Here is a 24,571-nt window from a genome sequence, read left to right as displayed (position 1 = left end):
GTCCGATCTTTATAACAAGTGGGGCTGTATATTCAGTACGAAGTTCCTATTCAATAAAAATGCACGCTGTGGCAACATATACCTGTTCACCAAAGCGAGGGTCAGAGCTGGGCTCAACAGCATTTACTTCCACTCTCCAAAAAATGGGAAGGAAACAAAAAAATGAAGAAACTACCCAGTAGGTCACAAGAAGATAATGTCATGTTCTTGCTCCCATGACGTCACTGTGAAAAATCCCGCCAAAATGGGCCCATTTGTTCCATACACATATACACTGCTCCGATCACAACCATCCCATTAACCATGGGCAGCCTTTACAGACCATTGTGAGAAAAGTCCGGTCGATGATTCTGGTTCCTCTGGCACTTGCCTGCATCAGAAGTGGCATCCCTACAAGGGACCAAGCTCCTGTCACCAATGGCTGGTGTATGTGTGCTGGTGACAAGCAGAAACTAGGCGTGGAGCCCTAAATCCTCGATGCGAAGCTTCTTAATACTAGTGTTTAAAACACTTCATCTACATGGGAAACTGCGCCCTCCCTGTGGCTCTCCTAAAGATATACAAACTGTTACACCAGGCATACTTTAAGCTTATTTAACTCTGCTTCCAAACCTGGCAGCAGAGGATGGTTAGGCAGAGACACCAGCCCTGCTTGCAACCAGCAGCTCAGGACATCCTGAGCCAGACACCTTTAAACCCACAGAAATAAAAGCCCTGGATCACTGCTCTTCCTTGAGTTTGTCCAACTCCATCCTGAAAGCACACAGACCTTCAGCCTACACAAGCTTCACGCACAGCCTTGCACCACGCGCCATCAGCAGAAGCGTTGTTACAGGTCGGAGCCCTTGCAGAAATGGAGCGGCGACCCCAGCGTTATTCATCCAAAGAGAGGAAGGTTTCAACAGTGATGCTTGTGTAGAAACATCCTGCAAAGACTCAGTAACATCCTGAGATTTTGAAACCTTCTTTTCGGCCAGGAAGCAGGATGGAAAAGGGAAGGAAACATCCTGAAATACAACCCAGGCTCTCTGGGTTATGAAATATTTTAGAATAAAACACATGAGGAAAAGTCAAGTTGGGAGGAAGGCCGAGACACTGGCATTAAGGACAGGCTGGGGGATGGTGGAAACTTTGCCTTTCCCAGGTCAGCTTCTCTTCTCAGAGGCTCTTGCCAGCCCCAAGACATCACACAGTAACATCAGGTCTCTGACACACCAGATTCACTGTTCCCACTGAGCCACAGATTTGCCATTTGCTGAACCACAGGCACCGTCAGGATCCAAAGAGGTCGGGGGAGCAGCACACCCTCCTGCAGTACTGCTCTTGTCCAAGCCCCCAGACCTCCAAAGCCAATGCATATTCCGGAACACACATCTGAGCTGAGCCAGGATTACTGCTAAGGGCCTTGGCTCTGTGCTCCAAACAGCTCAAGAGATTTTCTTGGGATCTTCCAATAGCGGTCTCAAAGGCAGCAACACCGAGGTACGTGCATTAGACTTGCAGATAAAAGAGAAAACGCTGAACTCTCTGTGTAACCTTCTCCCACCGTCAGTATATAAGGTCTGCCTGTGTGGTCCCAAATCCAGCCACCCTGACACAAACAAATGTCACCCAGCTTGATGTATGAGCTCCAAATCGCAGCTCAGTCCTGAAGTGCAGTAATTAATATTTTTCCATCTCCTACAAGCAGTAAAGCACAGGAGCTCACCTGAGTGTTACCCTGCCAGCTACTCCTGATGAAGCACCTCCACCCACCACTGTGTTCTCGCCCCGCAGGAGGAAGAGAGACCAAGCAACATCAAGAGTAAAGAACAGTCATAAAATACACATTACCTTTGCCCGTGGGCAGAAAATTTAGCATCTGATCATCATCTTCATTCGAAGACACCAAGCAGTTAACCAATAAATCACATGGCAGCAATGGTGGCGAGAGATGAAGAACTTCATGAACTTTCTATCCAGGGTCAGCATTTTGTGCCTCCGTTACCTCCTGGAGTTACCGCTCCCGGCACAGCACCCACGCAAGGGCAGGGCAGGCCCTGCCGGCATGCTCCGGTCTCTCCGGCAATACGGGCAGGCTGTGTAACGCACGCAACAGATGGCGAGTCCAGGAGTGGATGTGAGCTCCACTTCAACATATCCCCATGGCAACTATCTAAAACTATTAACTTTTGCTTGCTTTGCAAGCAGAGGGAAACTCTCTCAAGGCAGCCAAGCCCAGGGAGAGGGAGCAGTGTGCCGACAGCTCGCAGCAGACGCGGGCGAAGGCATTCAAGGCAAGTGCCTGCTGTTTAACTGCGCCGAGCACCAGGGTCTCCAGTGCCCTCGCTGCAGCTCCCTGTTGGCCTTGGCACAGTGGCCGGGAGAACGTGCTCCGCATTAGCTCTCCCGACCCAGCTGGGCGTGGGGCCTCTCTGCCAGCTGGGCTGGTGCCAAGGCAGCAACTCCACTCCTCCAAATTCCAGTGCTGGAGCTGCTTCCAGCTCTGCCCGCCCAGTCTTAACGCTTTCACTGCTGTGCCTCTCCCACATCCAGCATGGCATCAACCCTTTCTCCTCTGGATGTTAAGGAACATCCAGAAGGGTGGAAGAGGGTGTAACGAACCCACCAGGGAACTACGCCAGAGGCAAAGCCCAAATGGAGGAATAGCGCTAGGACATTCCGAGTTACAGACTTTGACGGTGATACTTTTGACTGTGGGCAGGTTGCTGCAGGCTGCGTGTGTCCCTGCATCCTTGTTTTTAAGGTTAGAGTATTTCCCTGCTCTCCAGCAGTGATGTACTAAACACGGGCAAGCAGACTTAAGGGACGCTATTACAGTAGACAAAGTATGTGTATGCGTGTCGGGGGGGGGAGGTCTTAGTGCAGGCATGGATTAAATCTGGATTTCCCAGGACCTGGAAAATGAGCTGCAGGGAAGACTGCCCCGCCACAGCATCTTCCAGCAGCAGTACTGTTGGGATCATGCACAGAGCCACCTGTGCTCAGCTGTAAGCAGGGCTCCTGGGGGGTCCTGTAAATGTCTCACACTTTTTGAGGCAAATCACAGCTAGAGTTTCTGATACTACAGCATAAACTCCAGAAAAATGCATGAATTTCCTTGAAATTTAAAGCTAGAGTGTAAATAAGAGTTCTACATGCTTTCTCGTGTAAAGACCCAGACCTTGTAGAAAATCTCAGATTCCTGTGCCCACCATCAGCATGTATAGGCAGAAATCCCTGATCCCGTCTGCTCAGTCCCTTTTTCCCAGCCTGTGTCCCTTTACCTGGCGTAGACAGACTCCTCGGTGCGTCACCTCCTTGGGTGAAGAGCTCAGAGATGGAAGCTGCCTCGCAGAGGTACCTGATAAGACCCCGGTTTGGTTCTCCTCCCCCAGGGGATCACAGCTCTCCATCCCACAAACCACTTCAGAAAGGAAAATAACTTCTCATGGATCCTCTTCCAACGTGTGTTTCCCTGACTCCAAAGGACTGAACTTCCCTCTAGTCTGTGATCGCTTGTGAAACCCCAGTTTTCCCATGGGTAACAGAAGCAGACGCATCTCCTCTCTTTTGATGCAGGATTTCCCTCATCCCACCTCCCTGCTGAGGGCAAGTGGCCCCGGAAACCACAATCATTAACCAGCCTCTTATCTCTTTCTTCTTTCTTCTCAGTGATTTTTATCACAGTCTCGTATTTCCCTCTTCAATCCGTTTTGCCCTGAACCTTAGCAGCGGCACCTCCATTTGTGTGCGCGTCTCTCTCACTCTCTTTCTCCCCAGACATGATTTAAAGTAACGAAGCAACAATCCTCATTCTTTAGGTCAATCCTAAGTATTGATTTTCTGTACTGCTTATAATGGAGAGGGACTCTCCGAAGCAGCTTTCCAAATCTGCACTCCACTTATGTCAGTGACCTGCGAACAGGATTGTTTCTGTCCTGTTTAGGAGCCATGAAAGCTTGAGCTGCCCACAGATTCCCCAAGGAGCAGGAAGTTGAGAAAAAGTAAAATGCCTGCAAAAAGTTTTTCAAAAGTACTGTATTGGTTTTGGCTGGGCTAGAGTTAGCTTTCTTTAATAATAGCTCGTGCGGTGCTATGTTTTGGATTTGTGACCAAACCAGTGTTGATAACTCCCCCATGTTTTAGCTACTGCTGAGCTGGGCTTGCACAGTGTCAAGGTCTTCTCTGTTTCTCACGGTGCCTGGCCAGCGAGTAGGCTGGGGGTGCATGAGAAGTTGGGAGGGGGCACAGCCAGGACAGCTGACCCCAACTGCCCAAAGGGCTATTCCATACCATATGGTGTCATGCTCAGCATATAAAGCTGGGGGAAGAAGGAGGAAGGGGGGACATTGGGAGTTATGGCGTTTGTCTTCCCAAGTCACTGCTATGCGTGATGGAGCCCTGCTTTCCTGGAGATGGCTGAGCACCTGCCTGCCCATGGGAAGCAGTGAATGAATACCTGGCTTAGCCTTGCACGTGCAGCTTTTGCTTTCCCTACTAAACTGTCTGTATCTCAACGCAACAGTTTTCGCACTTTTACCCTTCCAATTCTCTGTCCCATCCTGCTGGGAGGGTGAGTGAGCAGCGGGGGGAGCTCAGCTGCCCACGGGGGCCAACCCCCAACAGCTGACCTACATATTTTGCTCCTTCAATCTCTGCTTTCCTCCCAATTTACATTTCTGCCTAACATTGCTACAGTGCACAGACTCGGTGCTTATGTGCGTCACAACTTAATCTAAACCTTGAAGCTCTCAGCTTGAGAAATATCAGCTACCTCCTGCACTGTATCTGCTACAATGTCAGTTGAGTCACTACATGACTCAAAAGGAAAGGCACGCAGGCCTGGCAGATGTGGATAATTCCTTCCCTACCCAGCACACCTTCAGTCTTCTGTTGAAAAAATCCACGTCGTTAGTAATGTGAACACAGTGTATTTTGGCCTCACTCTTGTGTGCTGCAGTATCTAAAGACAGGGAAACACCATTCTCCTCTGTTTTCCCCTAATTCTGAAACTCTGACCCCACCATGAGACAGGAAAGTCCAAAACCTTTGCAGTAAGTTTGGGTTCGATGCCCCACGCAACCTTAATTCAGCTGTTTTATGTATATGCGCTGTGATAGATAAATATTTCTCAATCAATATTTCTCTAGGACGACTGCTTGACTCAGTAAGAACGGATATGCAAACGGCTCTTCCGGAAACAGTCAAAAAAAGCTAATTTCTAAAACTCTGAAGTGAACCCACAAGTCATGAGCACCATGTGCAAGGTAACTGCAGAAACTATCACAAACACATTCTGCCCTTCAAGCAGAGCTTAAAGCTGCCATCCAGTACTTAGTTTAATAGGAAGTCCACCTCACCTTATAGTCCTAAAAGCCCAGGATATGTGTTTAAGGGTAAAAGAGCATGCGTGTAGGAGGCACGAAAAGACATGTAAGATGCTGTATACTACATGTGACGAGTGGAGTGGGGATTCGTGCCCAAGAGACAGCCCCGGGATTGCCCTGCTGGCGTGGGTGGGGAGACGGAGGAAGCTTGCTGCTCCCCCACAGAAACCCCCCTTCCTTTGGGACAGTCACAGGGACCTGCCTTCCCTGACTGCTGCCACGCTGGTGTGGAGAAGCTGAGGATGCACAGGACGAGCTCTGCCACATTTCGCCTTGCTCTGGCCGCCCAGCAGAGCTGACCTCCAACCCCAGCCTGCAGGCTGAAGCGGAGCAGAGAGGATCAGGACCGACCACGGGCGTAGGCAACCCCGGAGCTACGTTTCCCCTGCGGAGCATGTTTATTTGAACCCTCCAGCTCCAAGCTGTGCTGCATCGAGAGAGCAGCTCCAGGAGACGCCCGGGAGCCCGCAGCCATCTGGCCACCGGCCGCGGTGCAGTTCTCCCAGCAGGCCACCGCACAGACAGCACATCCTGACAGCAATGTAATTACCAACCTGGTGGGCAGAGAGCTGTTCCTCCTCGCCGTTTGACCTCCCTTTCCTCCCTTCACACACGCACGTGCCCTCCTGAAAGCTCCCCCTGACGTGGCTGGCTGGGCCCCAGCCCCACCAGCACCCTGCCCAGCCGCCCCAGCTAAGCAAACACTGGTGGGAGTGGGAGGCCCCGGAGCCAGAGAGGGGATGTGCCTGGGAGAAGCCCCGCACTCCTCCACCTCTGCCGGCAACCAGCAGAAGGGACAGATTAGAGATGAATTAAGTTACCAGCATTAAATAAAGATGCTTGGCCTCTTTGAACTTCTGCTTCCCTTGAACATGAGCTCATTTCACAAGGCCTCTTTTCACTCAGCCCCAGGAAGCCATCAGTCTTGATGGAGTTAACTCTTCACAGGACTTCTCAGCTCCTCCAAGCATCTCACCCTGCCAGTACTCATCGGCTCAGGGCAAGACGGTCAGCCTGGTATGTCAGCTGAGTCCAGTATAACCACAGTTAGCACTGACCTCCTGCACATTTCCCCACGTCTCCCTGATTTAAGGGGAATTCCCACCAGGAAAGGCAACCTCCCCGACTCCACCGCGTGGTGCTGCAGGCTCCAGGCTGGCGCACAGGGAAGCTTTACTGGAGCTGAAGGAAAGGGGGATCCCTCTGCAGTGAAGCCTCCTCCAACCCTGCCAAAAGCAGCACTCTCAGGTCCTGGGAGGACTGTGCTCAACCTTCCTCCAAAGCAGGGCTGAGGAGTAAAGGAACAAGGGAGGAATTTAATTACAGACGAGGAAAGTTCCCAGCACTCCTTTTTCTTTATTTAATCCCACAAAGTGGAAATTGGAAAGTCTGGGGCAGGAAAGGGAGGGGGTAGCCACAGAGAGGAAAGTAAAATACCACAAAGACAAGGCTGATCCCGACTCCACAGCATTTTTGCCTGGCTCATGCAACCTCTGCCAATCCCTGCTCTTGCCCCAGTATTTGAAAAACACAGCAAAGAGAGCAGAAATCTGCCTGAGAACAAGGGCTACCTCTGCCTGGGAGAGGGGAGACGTGACTTTGGGGTTCACTATTTTTGTACATGAGCGGGAACTGCAGAGTCGCTGCTGATGGAGCCGATGTGAGAGGGAGAGCCTGTCACTGCTGCCTGCCAAGGGCGGAAGCAAATGCTTCTCAAGATGGCTCCAAGTTACCACAGTGTCAGCCCCATGATGGGGTGTTATTTCTGGATGCTCTGCTCGCTCACAGCTTCAGCCCCTGGCACAGGGAGGCCGGACGGGAACAGAGCTGCCTGCACCGGGCACCACAGGTCAGACGGAGGTTCCCACTTCTCCTGGGAAGGCGACTTCCACCTTGCTCCTGAAACCTTCCACCCCCAGTTTACTGCCAGGAAAGCTCCCACCCAACACAAACATGTCTTTAGCCACTCGTGCAGTACCTGAGAGGCACCTTGGAGATGCTGGGCAAGAGCCCCTGACTCCAGAGCACTGCTGGAAAGACCAGCCACCGGCCAGGAGGTCCCCAGCAGCTCTGCAGGGCAGCAGTGGGCAGGACGCAAACAGTAGGAAGTGAGGGAGAGGCTGGGAACATCAAGGCTGAATGCAGAAATCCAAGATAAACAGCAAGAGTGCCTTTCAGTTCCCAACCACAACAGAAATCATCTCCACCCGAGGGGAGCCCACAGCTTGGCTTGCACACAGGCCATGCAAGACAACCTCAGGCAATCCACCCCAACACCAACCTTGCAGCACGGGGGACAGAAATGGCTGACATCAAGGGACAGCAAGAAAGCACCAGCCTGACGGGTTAGCACAAGCTGACCCTGGATTTTCAAGAGGAACAGTCTCATCAGAGAAATGCCTCTCCTAAGTAATCCTTCAGCTCCAGGAGAGCAGTTGCTCTCCTGCTTCTCATTTCATTGACAGGAGTGTGCTGGACTTGCCAGCCAGCAAATGCCAGAGGGACACGCATGAAGACAATGACAGCTTCCCTGGCCTTAAACACAACTGCAACACTAGCAAGCTAGAGACACATCTGAAAATCTCAACAGCCAACGCTCGGACCTTTGCGAGGCAGCAATTTCCCCAATACCATTCCTAACCAACAATCACGGCTCAAGGAACAATGCAGATACAACCTGATTCAGATCTGCTTTTTCTATGTTCACAGCTGAGATCACAGCATAAGGCAGAGCAAGTTAACTGTCAGAAGTACAAACGGGCGCAGTCCTGCAACTTAACAGTTCTCATTATTCCCTTATAATATCCACAAGTAGCCCAGTCCCCCTGTGAAAAAGTCCCTATGAATGCGTGTTCCAGAGACGCAGGAAAGACTCCAAGGAAATTCCTGAAGAGGAGCAGACCTCAGCAATGTTGTACAGCACCACCGGCCCTCCAGAGAGCCATCATCCTCCCCATTTTTACGGATGGCTGTTCCTTAGCACCTTGACGCCAGGCTGTTACATTGCTAATAGGTATGATCATCTGTACCTTTACCATGCATAAAGCAGCAGTAAGAAAGCCAGACAGGGCACCCAGATGTCCTTGCTGCTAGCCTCTGCCTGTTTTGCTGCTCTTTGAGAGCTGATTGGAGGAAGAAGACAGCTAAGCAACAACGTGGGCCTTACCTTTTGTTCCAGGGGGCTGCAGATTATCTCCAGTCAGCGAGCACCAGCCTACGGGAAAGATGTCCCGGGAATCATATCGGCACCAGTAATCGAAGGCACCTCTCCAGCCATCAAATGTTATGAGGACCTCAGAACCTCTCACCTCCCCAATGGTGGCCGGGCAGATGAAGTGAGGGTTCTTCCTGTCCACTGCCTCCAGCTTCATACCTGTCTTGAAGAAGTTTTGGGATGGAGATGGTGGTTCCTACAAGGAGAAATTGAAAATGTGCTCAAAGAGGATATGCCAGTGCCTCCCCAGACCAGGGCTGTCTCCTCCATCAGCAAACTCACCTCCACAAGCAGATGAAGAAGGGAGCTAGTGGGATGGATTTGAACCCCAATTACGTGTGCACATGTTGGCCTAGCTACGCAACCACATGCCCTTTAAGTCAAGGGGCAATGAAGTCCACTACTGACTGCTCTGCCATCACCCGGCTGCTGGACCAAATCCAGACAGTGCTATGTTAACACTGCACCCTGTGACAAGTCTGTCATGCAACACAGGCAGAAAATAAAGCTCCAAAGAAAAGAGGCTGTGTAGGATACTCTCACCTTGTTACCTCAGAGCAGGAAAACCTGAGATATGACAGTCTCTCTCCGTCATTCTTCCCCTACCTTCAGCTTTGCTAGACATGTGAGAGATCAGACTTCCATCCTTATGTGGGGCTAGCTCTTCCTAATCTTTTATACTTGCGATACACTGAAGCCACACCGACCATCCCGTACCACAGCACATGCCTCTAGACTGGCTTCTGTCTCTCTCTGACTTCACTAAGGGTGTGAGAATACGAACTACAAAATCATACTTGCAGTGTTGCCTCACAGCAACGTTTGCACTCCTTGCAAGCTCTGGTACATTAAAATGTTTCAGAGAGGTGCTGACTTTCACATATTGCACTCCTGACTTTGAGTAGCACCTGCAGCCCAAGTGAAAAACAAGCACATTTCTCAAGCCCAAGCACTGAAGCCCAAGCCACTTTCTTAGTAGACCTCTGTCTGCATCTCAACACTGCTATGACACAGCAGCAGAGGGTATGGATCTGTCCTAGAGAAGCAGCACCATGGCAAAGCTGGGCAATGTTCATCTCCTCTGGGATCAGCAGATCTCACACGAGACACCAGCTGTGATTTTGGTGCTCTGCAGTAAAGGGGACATTCCAGAAGGATGTCTTCACAAACAGTACAGTAAAATACCTTGTGAAAAATCCGGACAGGAGCCATCTCTGCTCCATTCAGAGTCTTCAGAAGGAACATGGGCCAAGAGGAGGCATTCAGCCGAAAGCCTGCAGAGAAGCAGAGATGGAGACTTTAAGGCTGTGGGGACCACCGGATCTGGCAGCACATGCCTGCACTGATGGGAACTTTGCAGCGGGCATACATTGAGATACCACACCACCCTCCTCCTCTCACTGGAGAGTCAGGTTTGACCTTTTTCAGATACTCATGATGCAAAACATTATGTTGTTGAAAAGAAACATCTGGAAATGGATGTTTGACTGCAGTATTCGCTTATCATAACAAAAGTCTGTACATTGGCCATACAGGCAGAGCACTTTGTGCAGCATTAGTGCTGGCAGCTTCAGTGATCCTGCTACAGGGGAGACATGACTTAGCAAGTGCACACTCAGGCCATGAAATTTCTTCCTCAATAGGGAATCCCAGTTTCTGGGTGGCCTCCTCCACCTTTTAGAGTGAGCTGCAGGCAAGCTAACCTGAAGAAATAAAGAGGCTGTGACTTGACTGGGAAACAGATTTAACCATTACAGGAAAGGATAGCAGTTTTTGGCTTGACATCTTCTGTGAAAAAAAGTAGAGAAATAACAGGAAGGGGCTTATGGGAAGAAAAAAGCAAATTCACATGCTCTGAGTCTATGGCACTGAGTACGACTGCACAACCGACAAAAGTCTCCAGACATCACAAAATACCATCTTTGCTAAATGTGCATCTTCCTGTACAATTTCTGCTGCTCAGCTGAACACGGCATTGCACTTCTGTATTTGCAGTGTTTTGAAGGTAACCCTGGGACTGGACCTAGACAGAGAGCATCCCATGATGATTTACACAGCAAAGTTTTGCCAGGGCCAAAATGCCAGAACTCAGCCAGCTCAGTACAGGCCACCCTGCCAGCCCTGCAACTTTGTCAAGGCAGCCTGGAAACCGAACAAGCTAGCCACAAACCTCAGGGGATGGGAGAGCTAAGCTCCCAAAGGGGCAAAGATAACCTTTTACGTGAATTATCCATGTAAAGAAGGGGAGCAGCAGCAGATGTGTACAAACAGAAAATGCTACAAGGAACACAGAAAATCCTTGCAGTGTTTTCTGGGCCCTTGCACTCTGCAGGCAGAAAGGACAACTGCAGAACTAGCTTTTTGTTACCTGTCTTTATGCTGGGTGCAAGAGAACCACTCTTGTCTGGCCCAAGGTTAAGCAGGCGCCACAGATCAGAGCTGGGCACACAGACTTCTTCCAGACTACCAACCGTCTCCTCTGGCACTGTCAGAAATGAGTTCTGCTCTGCCACTCGATTACACTTATTGCCATCTGCTGGCAAAACCCAGACAAGGCACAGGAGGAACCCATCTCTGCCAGTGAGGACAGGTACCTGCACCTCCTAGGCAAGCTGCACCGGAGCTGTGAGCTGCATCCTGGGACCAAGGTTTCAAAGAGATGTCTGCAAATGGACAGCAGCGTGCATGAAAGTAACGTAAAAAATGGCAGCTTTATTGTTAATAGCTGCAGCGGGTTTTGTCTGTAGCAATTATGAAGGGAAAGGGTATAATTAGACTTGCACGCGCACAGCTTCATGTGGTGCGATGTGCCAAAACACGCACCTGCTGATGCTTCTTCCTTCTTCAGAAAGGTCAGTCCCAAGTGTCCCATTGCAATTTAGACTCTACTTCCACCAAAGCTCACAAATGGTGCTCCAGGAAAAAACATGAATAAAAATATTCCTAACTCAAGGTATCCTATTGAACGTTTCTTGCATCACTATAGATCAGCTTGATATTATTTGGGGATGTGCTAATTGAGAGAGAGATTTATGAAGACACTTCAAAAATAATGGGTAGCAGAATGCAAAAGCAGGTTAATCTTGCTGCTTAATCAGGAAAGAACCAGCAAATCAGCTCATCATTTGGCCAGTGTCAAAAAAAACCCAGATGTATGCTTAACTGAAGATAAGACTGGGAGAAGTGTTCGACTGCCCAGGTTATTTATAAAGCTGTAGCCAAGCAAAATTAAATAAATAAACAGATGAAATATCGCAAGCGTCCCTTCACATGAGACAGGACTTAAATCACTGGGAACCTTTTCAGACATTATGTTTCCCCATTACATGGTCTCCAGCTAACCTGCTATTGCCCCAAAGACACTTGGGCACAAATACACTTAGACAGCACAAATGAAAATTTAAATGCTTTTGAAATCACAGTGTCAGGATTAGCAGTGATACAGCAGATGCCTCAGCCTTAATTGCTCTCTTGGTTATTCTCTACATCAAGATTTACAGATCCCCAGCAAAGCACCTCCACCAAGACACCAGTATTGTGCTCAGCTCGAAGGGGGAGCGCAGGGGAAAGCACTGACAGATGGCAGCCGTCTCATGTCAAGCACACCTTTGAGATGACAGCGCTTGCAAGCAGGATCAGAAGCCTAAAGCAATGGGCAATGGCCAGAGATCAAGCCATTGCTAGAGCTATGGGCCAGCACTGCCTGTGTGACTGTGTGGTGTCTCCCAGAAAAAAAGAACCTGGATTCGTTCTGTCCTTGTACAGGCCATCGCAGGAAAGGCCATCACAGTTGCTCTGCCTTCAATGCTACTGCCCACACTCCTGGGTCACCAGGACTTTGGGGTGCCCCTTGTTTGCTTGTGTGTCCTCTGGGAAATGGAGTGGCTCTGGCATTCTTTCACATAAATAGGTGGAAAATGTGTTTTTCCTTTGAGGTACGCAGGCAGAATTTCAGAAGGCATGAGAGCATGGTCAGCACATGCTAACCCTGAGCTTGAGCTGCAAAGGGTGCAAGCAGCTCACCTAGGTGCAAAGAGCTCTTTCATCTACACACTGAAGCATCTCCCTATCCATGCCATAATGTCCACGTGGAAATACAGACCTGGTGTAGGATACATCTGTTTAACAGCCCAAGCGAACAGGGCTAGTCTACATCACAGTGGTAGGCAGGGTCTCCATGGGTCTCTGTCCCAAGCACAGAAATGTAAGAAACCTAGGGTTTTCCCCACAGATAATATAGGCGCTTGCTGGACAGTTGAACTTCAGCTTACCCAGTGGAGGCTGCAGCATCCCTCCATTCTTCTCACAGTTTCCTATGGGCTGGATTTCAGCAGAGTCCACCAGCCGCCAGAAGTCATTCTTGTTATCGCTGCCATCGAGGCGCAGGCGGAGGCGTGCGCCTGTCAGACCCACCACCGTGGCAATGCAAGTGGAGGTGGTGTTCCTGGGGTCCTGGGCTTCGAGTTTCATACTGATCTTGAATTCATTTGCAGGCGGAGTGTATGACTGCAGAGAAAAGAACAGGGACCCAGTTAGAGACAGGATTTCCACCACCTCTGTCATAAAGCTTAAGCCCTAACAGCATCAAAACTGATTCTACCGAAGACTGACAGCATCCTCCAAGCACAGCATGGGAGCAGGCACCACAGAGCAGCAAAGTTCAGCGAGCCCTGGCAGGTCTGTGACCCAGACCACCGTCTTTCGGTACAGCATCATCTAGATAACGGGACCGACCCTTTTCTTTTAGCCTTCTCAGGAGAATGACCCACTCAACCCAAGATCCAAACAGATACTCCTCTGTGCTGCCGCCCCTCTGTCCAGACCCAGGGGTGCCGTGCCAATTCACTCCTGTATCCCTGTACTCAACATTATCACCTCTGTGCTCAAGTACCCAATGCCCAGGGAGGTGCTATTCAATTCACAAAGACCTGGTGAATTCTGAAGAAAATCTTGCTGTGCAGAATCCACCAAAACCTGGATCACAGTCTACTCAGAACATTTTCTCCAAGACCCTGTGCTCGGCAGACAGAAAAAACATTCTCGTGTTCCCATTCATGCACATCTGAGAGTTAAGTCTTGTGCACTACTCTAACATTTGCAGTGCCTGAACGTATCTCTTTTATCTTTGCTTCAGCAAACTCAGATTTCTATTAAGTCTCCGATACCCTTAAGCATCTTTCTTGCCAAAAACGGGGGCTATTCCAGGCACAGAACTCCTGGCTCACCAACAGATCGTTGCCCTTGGCCTTTCCTGTTTTCATTCACCCTCTTACCTGCTTGAAGCAATGGGCAGGAGCTGGGATGGCACATGTCTCTTTCAGGTATTTCTCCCAGGTGAAGTGACCTGAGAAGAGAAAAAGATTGAGATAGGAACTGATGAGCAAAAGTCTCAGAAAAAGACATGGCTGGACTCCTAACACGGGCAGTTCTCCACTTCTCACAGAGGAGGTGCTCACAGGCAACATGTTTTCATCAAGATCCTCTGATATCTGTGACCACAGAAGATTTACAACTGCAGCTGACAAGCAGAACAAAGCATGGTGCTGCCTACAGCATCTTACTGCCTCCACGCTGCTGAGGAGGGTCTGCAAAAAGCGAGGATAACAACCTACAACTTAATATAAAATACCCAGCACAGATGAGAATGCGTGGAGTCTTCCAGACAGCTGCCCCTTAAAAATAATTTGTTAAACACATTGCTCAGTCTGGGGATTAAGAACAGTCGCTGGGGGGTACAAGCAGTCCAGATCAACAGGAAACTTGGCACTGTGCTGACTTTACAGTTCTCTCGGTCCAGCATCCACACAGCCTACCCTGCAAGCCAGCAGCTGGAACAGGTATCAGCCCATCCCCAGCAATTAGTGGACAGGTCAGCAATTAATTTCCTGAAGTGGACACGGAGTCCATAGCTTGGGCAGGATGGAAGCAGGGATCCTCCAAAAGGGGATTTACTGAACAGAGCGGCTCATACCCAACGCCAAAGCCCCTTCCACTGAGCGCTGCTGCTGGGGAAAGCGCATTTTATCCTTCCCTGCACCTTTCCCATCTACAGCAGGAAGGGCAAAAGCAATATGCCATCCAGGGAAACCTGTTATTAAATGAGGAATTAAAAGCTCCTGTGATCCAAGCAAATCATGACTTTTGCCATTTAAACTGAACAGCTGGGAAAGGATCCTTCCAGCATGACATTAGCTTGTATTCATCTGAATGGCTCCCGGGAGACCACTGTTTTCAAGTCATTTCAAGAGGATTGGTGGCAGCACAATTAAAGAGTCAGCTACCGCTTCCCCTATTCACGTCAAGTTTTTAATCAGTCTATTTTCAAAACAAAAGCTACATTAAGAGCCATTTTAGCTACTGCAGTGCACACCGCACCTCTAAAAATTCAGGCATTAAGGTCAGCACACATTACTTTAGTTCGGCTTGACATGCACAGAGAAGCCTTAAGGGCTTGATAATCTACCAGCTTCAAATAAATAAAAGAAATGCTGCTTTCTTGCCACCTCCCATGCAGATGACTAGCACGCTATTAAATACAGTGGAAATGAACAGAAAAAAAATACAGTTTCGCTGCCACACTGGCTGAATATATTTCTGTTTACAGGCTCTGACAGCAGCTCTCCATTCCTCAGAGTATGCATTTCCATCCATTGGCACACATTTTCTTTTCAGCCAACAGTCTCACACCAAGGTGAATGAAGAAATTCAGTGATTCACTGCAACGATACTCTCACAAAAACAAAATTCTTTTGTTTTAATTGAAGATACGATTTTACACTCGGTTACGTCAATGAAACTCTTTGTGTGAATAACGTGTAATAAATACCCAGCCAAAGCAAACCCAGGCATGGAAATGCCTTGCTGCATCCCACCCCGTAACTCTGACTGTTGATCGGGGCTCATCTCAGGCTGGGGTGGCCCTTCAGAGGCCCTTGTCCATGGAGCCCAGAGGATGCCTGCGGTGACAGCAGCGGGGTGAGGAGCGCGAGCCTCAGCTACAGGGCCTGAGCAAGCATCTTGAAAAGGATCAGCTGCGCTTGACAATTTTATTTTAAAAAACAAACCCACCCTCCTCTCAGCTGGTTTCAATACCTCACTATTAAAAGTAGTCATGGTTTTAATCCTTCCACTTTTCACTCACTCCGAACCAAGTGAGGCCGTTCTGCTCCCTGCAGCAGCTCACGCCACAGTCAAGATCAACGCTGCACAATCCCAGCAGGAGCAGTAAATTTCTGAGACAGCTGCATGCCTCTAAAAATAGTGTTTGGACATGGAACTTATTTGAGATTAATTCTAGAGCCTGTTGGGACCCAACCACCATATGAAGACACACAACACTAGGACTGCAGCTACTTACGACTCACGGTTCTGGTGACTTATTTTGCAAAGAAAAGCAGGAGCAGCAGAAAGACTTCTCTAAACTCTCAGAAAAGGCAGACCCGATACAGCAGTTAAGCCTTCCTTCCTTCTCTGCTCACTATCAGCCATTTCTTTACATAAAGATGGCATGACAAGCACAACTAAGGACTGCACTTCTTTTTCAGGATTATTCTCAAACCAGGACAGAAAGTGCATACTGAAATTGGAGGCTGCCACCGTTGCCTTAGTGCGAGAGGAAGCCCTGCACAGAATGTAGGGAATGGTTTTAAGTGAATTCCGTAATAGTATTTAGCTCATGATACAATGTTTTGCAAGCAGGAATTTCAAAGTACACTTAAACTTAACCAAATACAATCAGCTTCAACCTAAAAACTGCAGGAAGAACCAGAAGAAAATGGCATTAACACAAAAGTTAGGATTTTTTTATAACAAGGGGAGAGCTGCCAATAAAACAGAAAAAAACAGGAGGCACTTAAGACTTTTTTAATCGGGGTGCAGAGAACAAGCCCTGAGCTCTGTACTTCAGAAAGAGTGCGTATGGTTGAAGATGGATACATCACACTTGGCCCTCTCAACCTTAGCTCCTCTGGCCCATAGCCAAACCCTGCTTGCCATGCTGATCCCCACTCACTTCCAACGCTCAGCTCCAAACAGATCTGCTCTGCAGCCTCCACACCAGGCATGCTGTCAGCCAGGATGCAAAAGCTGCCGGGTGCCGGCTGATGCCATTTTACAGGCTTGCTGAGTACAGAGGTTACAAGGCCAGAGGGAAACATTGAGAATATCTTGCTTGGCTTTCTCGTTAGCACAGACCGGCTATCTTGTATTTTATATTCTCTCAATATTCTTATTCATATTAATAAATTGGATGCCTTACTGTAGAGGGACAGGATGTTTTAGTCTGCAAAATACTTGTTTCTTATCTGGCCTGGGCAGGTAATGCTGGAGAATGTTTTCTGAGTGTTGGTCAAAAAACCCGTTAGCTTTTCTCCAACTCCCAGTGAATCACTTTGCTTCATGAAAAACCGGCACTTCAGCCGGTCCTAAAGTGTCCCTTTTACTGGTGATGGAGTAGGAGTGTCCAATGAGAAAGCTGACTGTAGGGACTGAAATACTCTCTCTCACCCTGAAAAGCGAAGGGGAACGCTCGCTCCACTGCTGCCCCCAGCTTCCAGTACAATATGCAAAATACCCTACAAGACCTAAAATCACCCTCTATTTTGCCTGGTCTCTGCCTTGCCTTTCATCCCCCCACCTCCCTTGCAGAGCACACCATACTCCCGCAGACTGGAAGGATCATCGTTCGAATGGACCGTGTTCCTCTGTATAACATACACCTGATCTTCTTTACAGGAAGAAACGAGAGGTGGACATTTAATGAGAAACACCACGTTTTTGTAATTACATCTATGAGCTAAACAAAAGCCAAGGATTGTAAACCTGTATGACTCCCTGTAACTCAGCTGTGAAAATGCCTACTAAGGGTGACTGTCTATCACTTTTGCTTGCCTTTGGAAAGCTCCTTACCGTGCACTTGTGCCAAAGGGAGATATTACTTGCAGGCAGAGTGTCAGATTTGGGCTCTGATGTCTTAACCTCCAAAAATATTTACTACAAACAAAACACTCCACATACCCAAGGGGTCAAACTACAGTAGTTGTGAACAATGCAACTCTGCACCCTTGTGTTTGGATTCTAATCATGTTGCATTTAATGTTGATCTTCTGCCCAGAATTTAAATGAAGACAGAGTTTCTGTTTATATCTTTAACTGAAGCCTGGTTTGGGCTCCATTAGCATTTCAGCTCCCGAGGGGTCATCAATCCAACTGAAACGATACATGTGCGTTTCAGGTCACATCTGTGAAGGAGAACGTGCCCTACCCAGATCAAGGCATCCCATTAAAGTCTGCAGTCCATATGTGTGTCTGCTAACGAGCATCAAGGCAGCACATGAAAGCAGCACGGTTTGAGCCAACTCGGTATGAAAATTAGCAGAGTATCGTCTCTGCTCGCAGATCCAAAGGCGACGGTGGCCTTCCCCGACATCTGGGCGCAGCCTCCCAAGGGGTCAGCTCTCCCACCACGATGGCAGAGCTCCTGCACGTCCTACCCGTTATAATTTCCAGGCGCTTTGCTCAGCCATCAATCCAGCTGCACGTTCTCTGTTGGTAACAGCTACAACCGATAACAAGATCCCGCTTACTCACTGCCTTGCTCAGAAGAAATGCAAGAATGTGCAAGCCAAAACTAATAGGTTTCAAATACCACAACGCTGTCTGCTTTGTTTCTTCTCAGAGGTGTCCCAATTCAGTATTAGCTTTAAGCAGAAATCCTTTCAGCCTGGACTACGGGGTGCTCTGTGCCAGAAAGCTGCTGCAGTTTCACCCCCCTCGCTGCGTACCCGAGCTTCGGGCAGTGATGAGCTGCTCAGACTTTCTTGCAGGGAGGCGATCCCCAATCCCCGCTGCTACACCATGTGCTTGCTGAGCAGACACATGCACATCAGCATATCTGCAGCATTTCCTCCCTAGGCCAGCAAGCCCTGGGATGCAGTGAGGTGTGGAGGTTGGTATGCTGGGTTACCATGAGTGCCGATGGGAAAGCGTGCCTCTGAATTTCACAGAAAGCTTCATTTCAGGTTGGCGTTGCCACTGAACAACAGCCAGTCCTCTGACATCCGCAAACTGTGCAGCGTATGGAGCAGAGGGGAAACTGCAATGGAGCCCTCAATACCCCAAAGGCAGACCATACACAGGCCATGTGAGCTGTGACGGTGCCCCATAATGTCACGTGGAGCTCAGCATGGGGTGACAGAGGACCCAGGACTTTATAGGAGGTGCTAATAAACTTCCTCCCCTTGGAGAAGGTCCTTCCCAAATCGTGATCCACAGTACTTCAGTATAAGGGTAGACAAGGACAGACAAGATGCCCCAAGAGAGAATGGTGAGGGCTGATGGTGGTCCACAGTCCAAGGTGCCTGAGAATCACCACCCTGAGTCTCACCTCGGGGCCCAGGATAACCAAGCCTGTAAAGCACAGCAGCCACTTCAGCTCTCCCAGGGACTCTAAGAAACACAAGTGAGCCTTTCACGAAGGCAAACATGTTTCCTGTTAGAAATGGCTTAACTCAGGCAATCGTTTAGTTTCTTCTCACTCTGTACTTGGTGGGAAGTATGGACATCACCTTAATATAGGGACATGGGGAATATAAGGAAATAAAGACATCATTATACTCTATAAGTAAAGTACGGGCCCTAAAATCTTTTACTAAATTCTTCAAGCCTTACATAAACTTCCTAAAGTTGGAAGTCGCCTCCATATCCCCCCTAAGAGATAACAGGAGCTGCCAATTTTATGAACTCAACCTGCAGGCACTGTGCACAGGGCCACAGCCCGCCCTGCCCAAGCACAGGACATCTCATCTCCAAAGGGAGCGAGAAGCGACCGACTCCTGTGCTGCTACTGCCAGCCCTTGCCCTGTGCTCCGTTGAGCCAGCCGGCATGGCCTCTGCTGGGGCAAGGGCCAAATTCCTGCCACTGGGGAAGAGGGAGTGCAGGTCGTACGGTGTCTCTCCTACAGCAATGAGGACTGGGCTAGCCGCTGCTGTGAACGTGGAAGAGGAGCTCGTGGAGGAGCAAGAGGCTCCTTATGCCCAGGACGCATGTGAAAATGTGGGCAGAGTCACCCCTTGGCGCTCACGGCTGGGCGGTAAGAAACAGATCTGCTCCATCCTGCCTGATTTAAAAATGAGCTGGCTCAGCTGTGTGCTTACCCTGGTGTCTTCTCAGTCATTTTTGACTGTGGTCAGAATTAAACACACAAGGACTGTCCAAAAGTAGTTTTTATCTGTCAACTAATTGGTATGCTGCAGTTTCCCACATTCAAGCAACTCAAAAAGCTTTTAGGGAAAAAAATAAAAACCCCAAACAAATGGGAGAAGGGTGCTCTCTTACCTTGGTACTGGGAGGGAGACTCTGATGGGCGGCCGTACTTGTGCTTTTTACCATCTTTCCAGTCTATGGCTGAGACAAGAAATAAAGAATTTGTGTCAGTGAAGGAAGCCGGCTAATGCACTATTATCTTGCTCATGTCACCTGCTTTACAGGCACCTCAGAGGAGAGGAGCGACCACCCTGTCATGACCCCAGGTAACATGGATGATTTGCCTAAATCTATGGGGTGTGCTCCCTTCGTCCACACAGCTCAAGAGAAGACCTGACACAAGACATCTGCATTTGCATCATAGTGTCTGCCTAGTCCTCACCAACTACGGTTCTCCCACAATGGCAAGCAATAACGTAAAAAGCAGCAATCTGCTAAAGCTTCATCATTTTAACTACGTGAAGAGGTGGCAAGGCTTGGAAGGAACAAATGCCAAAGCCACTAAAAACGGTTCACATGGATCTTGTACGCCAAGAAGTGGAGCCTGAATCACTCCTTGTTTATCAACTCCAGGTTATGGCAGCCAGCCTTACTCACACAAACAGCCTTGCCTCTCTCTGGTGATGGGGAGAGGACTTCTCCCAAAGTCTGCACAACTGCCCTTCCACGCACAACACCGCGTTACCACCGTGTGTCCTGCGCAGCTTGTAGGAGAGCACAGCAAAGGAGCACCAGCTCTGAAGAACATGTTATCTGAGTTATCTTTGCTCATGACAGCTTTGGGCCTTGCAAAAAAATTGTTGCAAGTTGCAAAAAAATAAAGTTCCCAAGACAGCTCTGGAAAGTGATAGAGCAAGAAGCGGGGGATGCCCATCCCTGCCTCTAGCAGCCTCCAGCCCAACGGAGGGATGCCGATCAGCGTGCCGCTGCAGAGCCTGCTCTGAGCGAGCTCCTCCACCCGCTGCTGCCTGACTGACGCACCCTGGGAGTGCTGCTGCAGTCCAGCTCATTTATTTTACAAAGCATTTTTAGGACTATAATAAACAACAATTTGGTAGCACTCTTCAAAACGTACCTTACCCCCAGAAAAGGCAGTTCCTTGTGAAAAGAACAAAAAAGAAAACAGGAAAAGTTTTGAAATCTCCTGACAAGTAGCTGAAAGAGGCAGGCCATGAGCTGCTGCTAGAGTGGGCTGGTGGGTCCTAAGACGTCTGAAATTGCTTTTGGACCATTATTTTTGCAATCTTCTCTTCCTGACATGTTCTCTTCAATACAATGGACAGGAGGACGGCATGTAGGTTTTATCCCTTAAATGAACATAAGGGACATATGGACAGTGGCCACAGCATCGCTAGACATGGACCAGACAAAGAGCCTCCTTGGAGAGACACGAATGAAAAAGCTGGAAGGGCACTCTTCCTATAAATGTATTCCCATGAAGGACAGTATTCTGCCATCTCCTTAAGAAAGCAAGAATAAAGGACACAAAGTATTTAAGTCAGAAACAAAAAAGTCCCCCAGGATGGGTAACGCTCCCCTCTCTTGCAGGATAGCTCTCTAATAGCATCCGTGCACTCAAAGTAGCCTCCCGCCATACTCTGCAGGTGAAGTTACATTTTATTCTTAACCTTTAACATGCAAAAATCCTCATTAAGCAGGCTGCAAAAGCAGCAGAGAGGGAAAGAAACGCAAGAATTTCTGCAGGCAAATAAAGAAAAAGGAAGAAGTTCAATGCATTATTAAAAAAGCAGGTAAGTAGGACAAGAAACCCACGTGTGCACGATGCAGGCGTTGCTTCTGCAACCTACGGCACGGCATTCACAGCACAGGTCACACAGCCACGCTGGCTGGAGGCACCCTGCTCCACGAGGCAGAGAGGACAAGCTGTGTGCGAGGCTAAATTCAGCCAGCCCAGTCCGCAGCCACACTGCTGACTAATCAACCTGCCTCTTTTATTACCAAGCCCTCCAGCTGCCTCACAGCAGGCTCTCCCCATTCCCTGCTTTCCTTCATTTATTTTCACTTCATTAAAGGACAAGCAGTGTTAGGAAGAGGATAATGCTTCTGTAAGATGAACCACCAGAGAAGCAAAGGAGACATTTAAAAAAAATAAACGGATGAGAGAAATTGAGCATAGAAATCTCCTGCAATAAACCTTGCGAGCGTGTAGCAGATGTGAACAAAGAACTGCGGAGGATGCTCCATCCTCTATGCTTCTCCCTTCCCCCAACCTCCGAAGCGCATGTGATGAGATCACTCCAGTCAAACGCACATGCATGGCACAACACTAAAGGAAATCAATATTTTTGTTAAGCACAAGACGTCCGAGCAGCTCAGCTGCAGGCAGCCTGCTTGACTTTATCCTTTTTGTTGGGGCAAGCAGGACACGGGTAGCATGTGTGCGGTCACCCTGAGCACCATGGCTGCCGCTGCATGTAACGGGACAAGAGACTCAGGCAGCGAGAGGTAAGCGTCCGTAACAGATTTCATCTCCACAAGGTAGGCTGGTCTTTGGTTTCACGCCTCATTAGAAGGGGGAGGCTTGTGCCAGCGGAGAAGCAGTTTGCCTCATGCTGGGAGCACTAGCAGATGGTGCGTGCTGCGGGCACCGCAGAGCACCCTTGCCGCCTGACGCTGCGCCCCACAAGCTGCAAGGGTGCACCCAGCGAGGGACGCTTCCTCTGCCTGTCTTGGGGGTGGGTTGATGAAGCCTTCTCTGCATGCTGCCGGAGAAACGAATGACTCTGTTTTGAGCGTGCAACCAGCATGCCCCCCACACTCCTGCCCCATCGACAGCCTCCCGATGCACTGCGCTCATTCCTTCGGTCTGCACCAGCTCGCTACCGGGCCTTTGGCTGTACCAAGCATCACTGCTCACCTTTTTGAGGGCCTGGTTTCCGCATTATATCACCTGCTGCTGTCCTTATCCCGGGACTGGCTTGCTTTTAGATAACTGAAGATGTCTAGGACAAAAGAAATAAACATGAGAAAATTCCCCCATTCTGGAGCACCCAGTCATCTGCAACATTAACTAATCACACAGCAGGGAGAAAATAGATGCTCTTTCACCCTGGGTTGCACAGAACATCTCCTACTGAACGCAGACAATTCGTTTCAACCCCCCTGCAACTACAAGTCTTTCTCCAATATGTGGACAACTTCAAATTTATGGCAGCAGGAGTGGCATAAATAAGTGAGAGGAGCATATGCCAGTCTCCGTGCTAACTCTACAGCAGGTCCCGAGTGTGTGCATGGAAGGGGGGGCTGGTCTTGCTCACTAACAAAGGGAGGCAGAGCTGAAATTTATGAAAGAAAACACATGGAAACATAACATTAACTCTGGCAAAGCAGCACCGCAATCCCCAGCTCGCCACTTGCAATTCAAATTGCTCGCAGCAGTTCTGGGTAATAAAGATGAGAAATTGGACAATGACCCAGGAAATATTTTTGCTATTAGTACTGCAACAAATGTCCAAGTTGCGCTGCATTTTTTTTTCCTGGTTGGAGGAAAACTGGCTGGACTGTCCCCAAAAAAGAGAAAGCATTTGCATTCTTGTTATAAGCAAACGTTACTGAAAATCAGAGCTCTTGGGAGATGCGTGCTGGACACGTACACAGAGACCAGTGCTCCTGCACAGCCAGTCTCGCAGGGCAGTGCCTCCTGCATGCACCGAGCCTTGCCAAGACCTGACAGAAAATATCTAAATGAATGGCTGAGCTGGAAACAAGCCCTTAGGAAAGCTAGTAAAAGCATGTTTTGACACTACACTAACTAATGAAAGATTAATTGTGTCAATATAACTCCATTTTGTTCACAGTGGGGCAGTCAGGCTGGAGGACGTAAGAGGAAGCTGTCCCAGGACGCAATGCTGAGTTTCTGCTTAAAGGGTTATTTACAGATCCAACTTGGCGAGAAGTTTTGATTTTCAAAAACCAGGCTTTTTCCAAACCTAAGAGAAATGAAGAGTTTAATTTTCAATAAATGTGCTACAAACTACTGCCTTTACGTGCAGTGCTCGCAACATTGAGCAATACTCCGAGAAGGAAAATACTAAAGGAATATTAAATACTAAAGGAAAAAAAACCTAGTTGTTTTTTAATCCAAATCAAAAGGTACACAGTAGTCTCTTATTGCCTCTCTCATAAATAGCGTGTGTGTTTGTGCATACTTGTGAAAGGAGTAAAGTTTCTTTTCCTTTCAATAGCGGAAGGTAATCTACATGTGAAAGCTTATTTACAACTTTTAATGCTTCTTTTCATAATTTTCTTCAGGCATTTTTATTAAAAGCTAGCAGTCATGGTAGGAAAAGTCCCCCAGCCATAAAACCCAGGGTGAAAGGTGTTATATAAAGGCACCAGACAAGCATTCACCATCTCTGGCTCTGCACCTCTGCTGTCTGCTCGGCTCCCCCGGACACGGGACTTTCTGAAGTACCTAAACGCTAATCATAAGTCTCACGCGTTTGACATGGGACGGGCGTTCCTGTGCCACTCAGACGGCTTTTGAAAAGCTGCTTCAGCCTGAGCGCTTCAGAGCCCTACCTGGCAGGGATGTGTAACTCTTCCCTGAAGAAGTATTTGGGGGAAAATTCACGACCATGTACGAGATGCTCAGATACGATTTGTGGAAGGCTGCAGCTCAGGAGGAGAGGTGAGACTACTGCACCCCCTGTCCTTGTGCAGACGGCAATGGGAGTAACCCTAACTACTTGTAAAACACACAGA

The 24,571-nt window shown here is 48.8% G+C and overlaps 1 protein-coding gene across 11 annotated transcripts in view; it reads right to left on the bottom strand.

Annotated features, from left to right (window-relative positions):
• Positions 1–24,571, bottom strand: part of SCMH1 (Scm polycomb group protein homolog 1) — a 72,719-nt gene that overhangs the window by 29,605 nt on the left and 18,543 nt on the right. For 10 of the 11 annotated variants that reach the window (XM_075522058.1, XM_075522060.1, XM_075522053.1 and 7 more), the window contains 6 exons: positions 22,725–22,809; positions 19,919–19,987; positions 13,857–13,927; positions 12,855–13,089; positions 9,769–9,857; positions 8,536–8,779 (listed from right to left, as the gene is read on the bottom strand). In XM_075522058.1, coding sequence (XP_075378173.1) covers positions 8,536–8,779; positions 9,769–9,857; positions 12,855–13,089; positions 13,857–13,927; positions 19,919–19,987; positions 22,725–22,749 — 733 coding nt within the window. In that variant the 5' untranslated portion in view covers positions 22,750–22,809. The remainder of the gene's footprint in view (positions 1–8,535; positions 8,780–9,768; positions 9,858–12,854; positions 13,090–13,856; positions 13,928–19,918; positions 19,988–22,724; positions 22,810–24,571) is intronic. The other variant, XM_075522056.1, reaches the window with a different exon arrangement.

The sequence above is a fragment of the Mycteria americana genome, chromosome 21 (assembly GCF_035582795.1).
Source record: "Mycteria americana isolate JAX WOST 10 ecotype Jacksonville Zoo and Gardens chromosome 21, USCA_MyAme_1.0, whole genome shotgun sequence".
In the NCBI taxonomy this organism is placed as follows: Eukaryota; Metazoa; Chordata; class Aves; order Ciconiiformes; family Ciconiidae; genus Mycteria; species Mycteria americana.
This window is presented reverse-complemented; position numbering and strand designations above follow the sequence as displayed.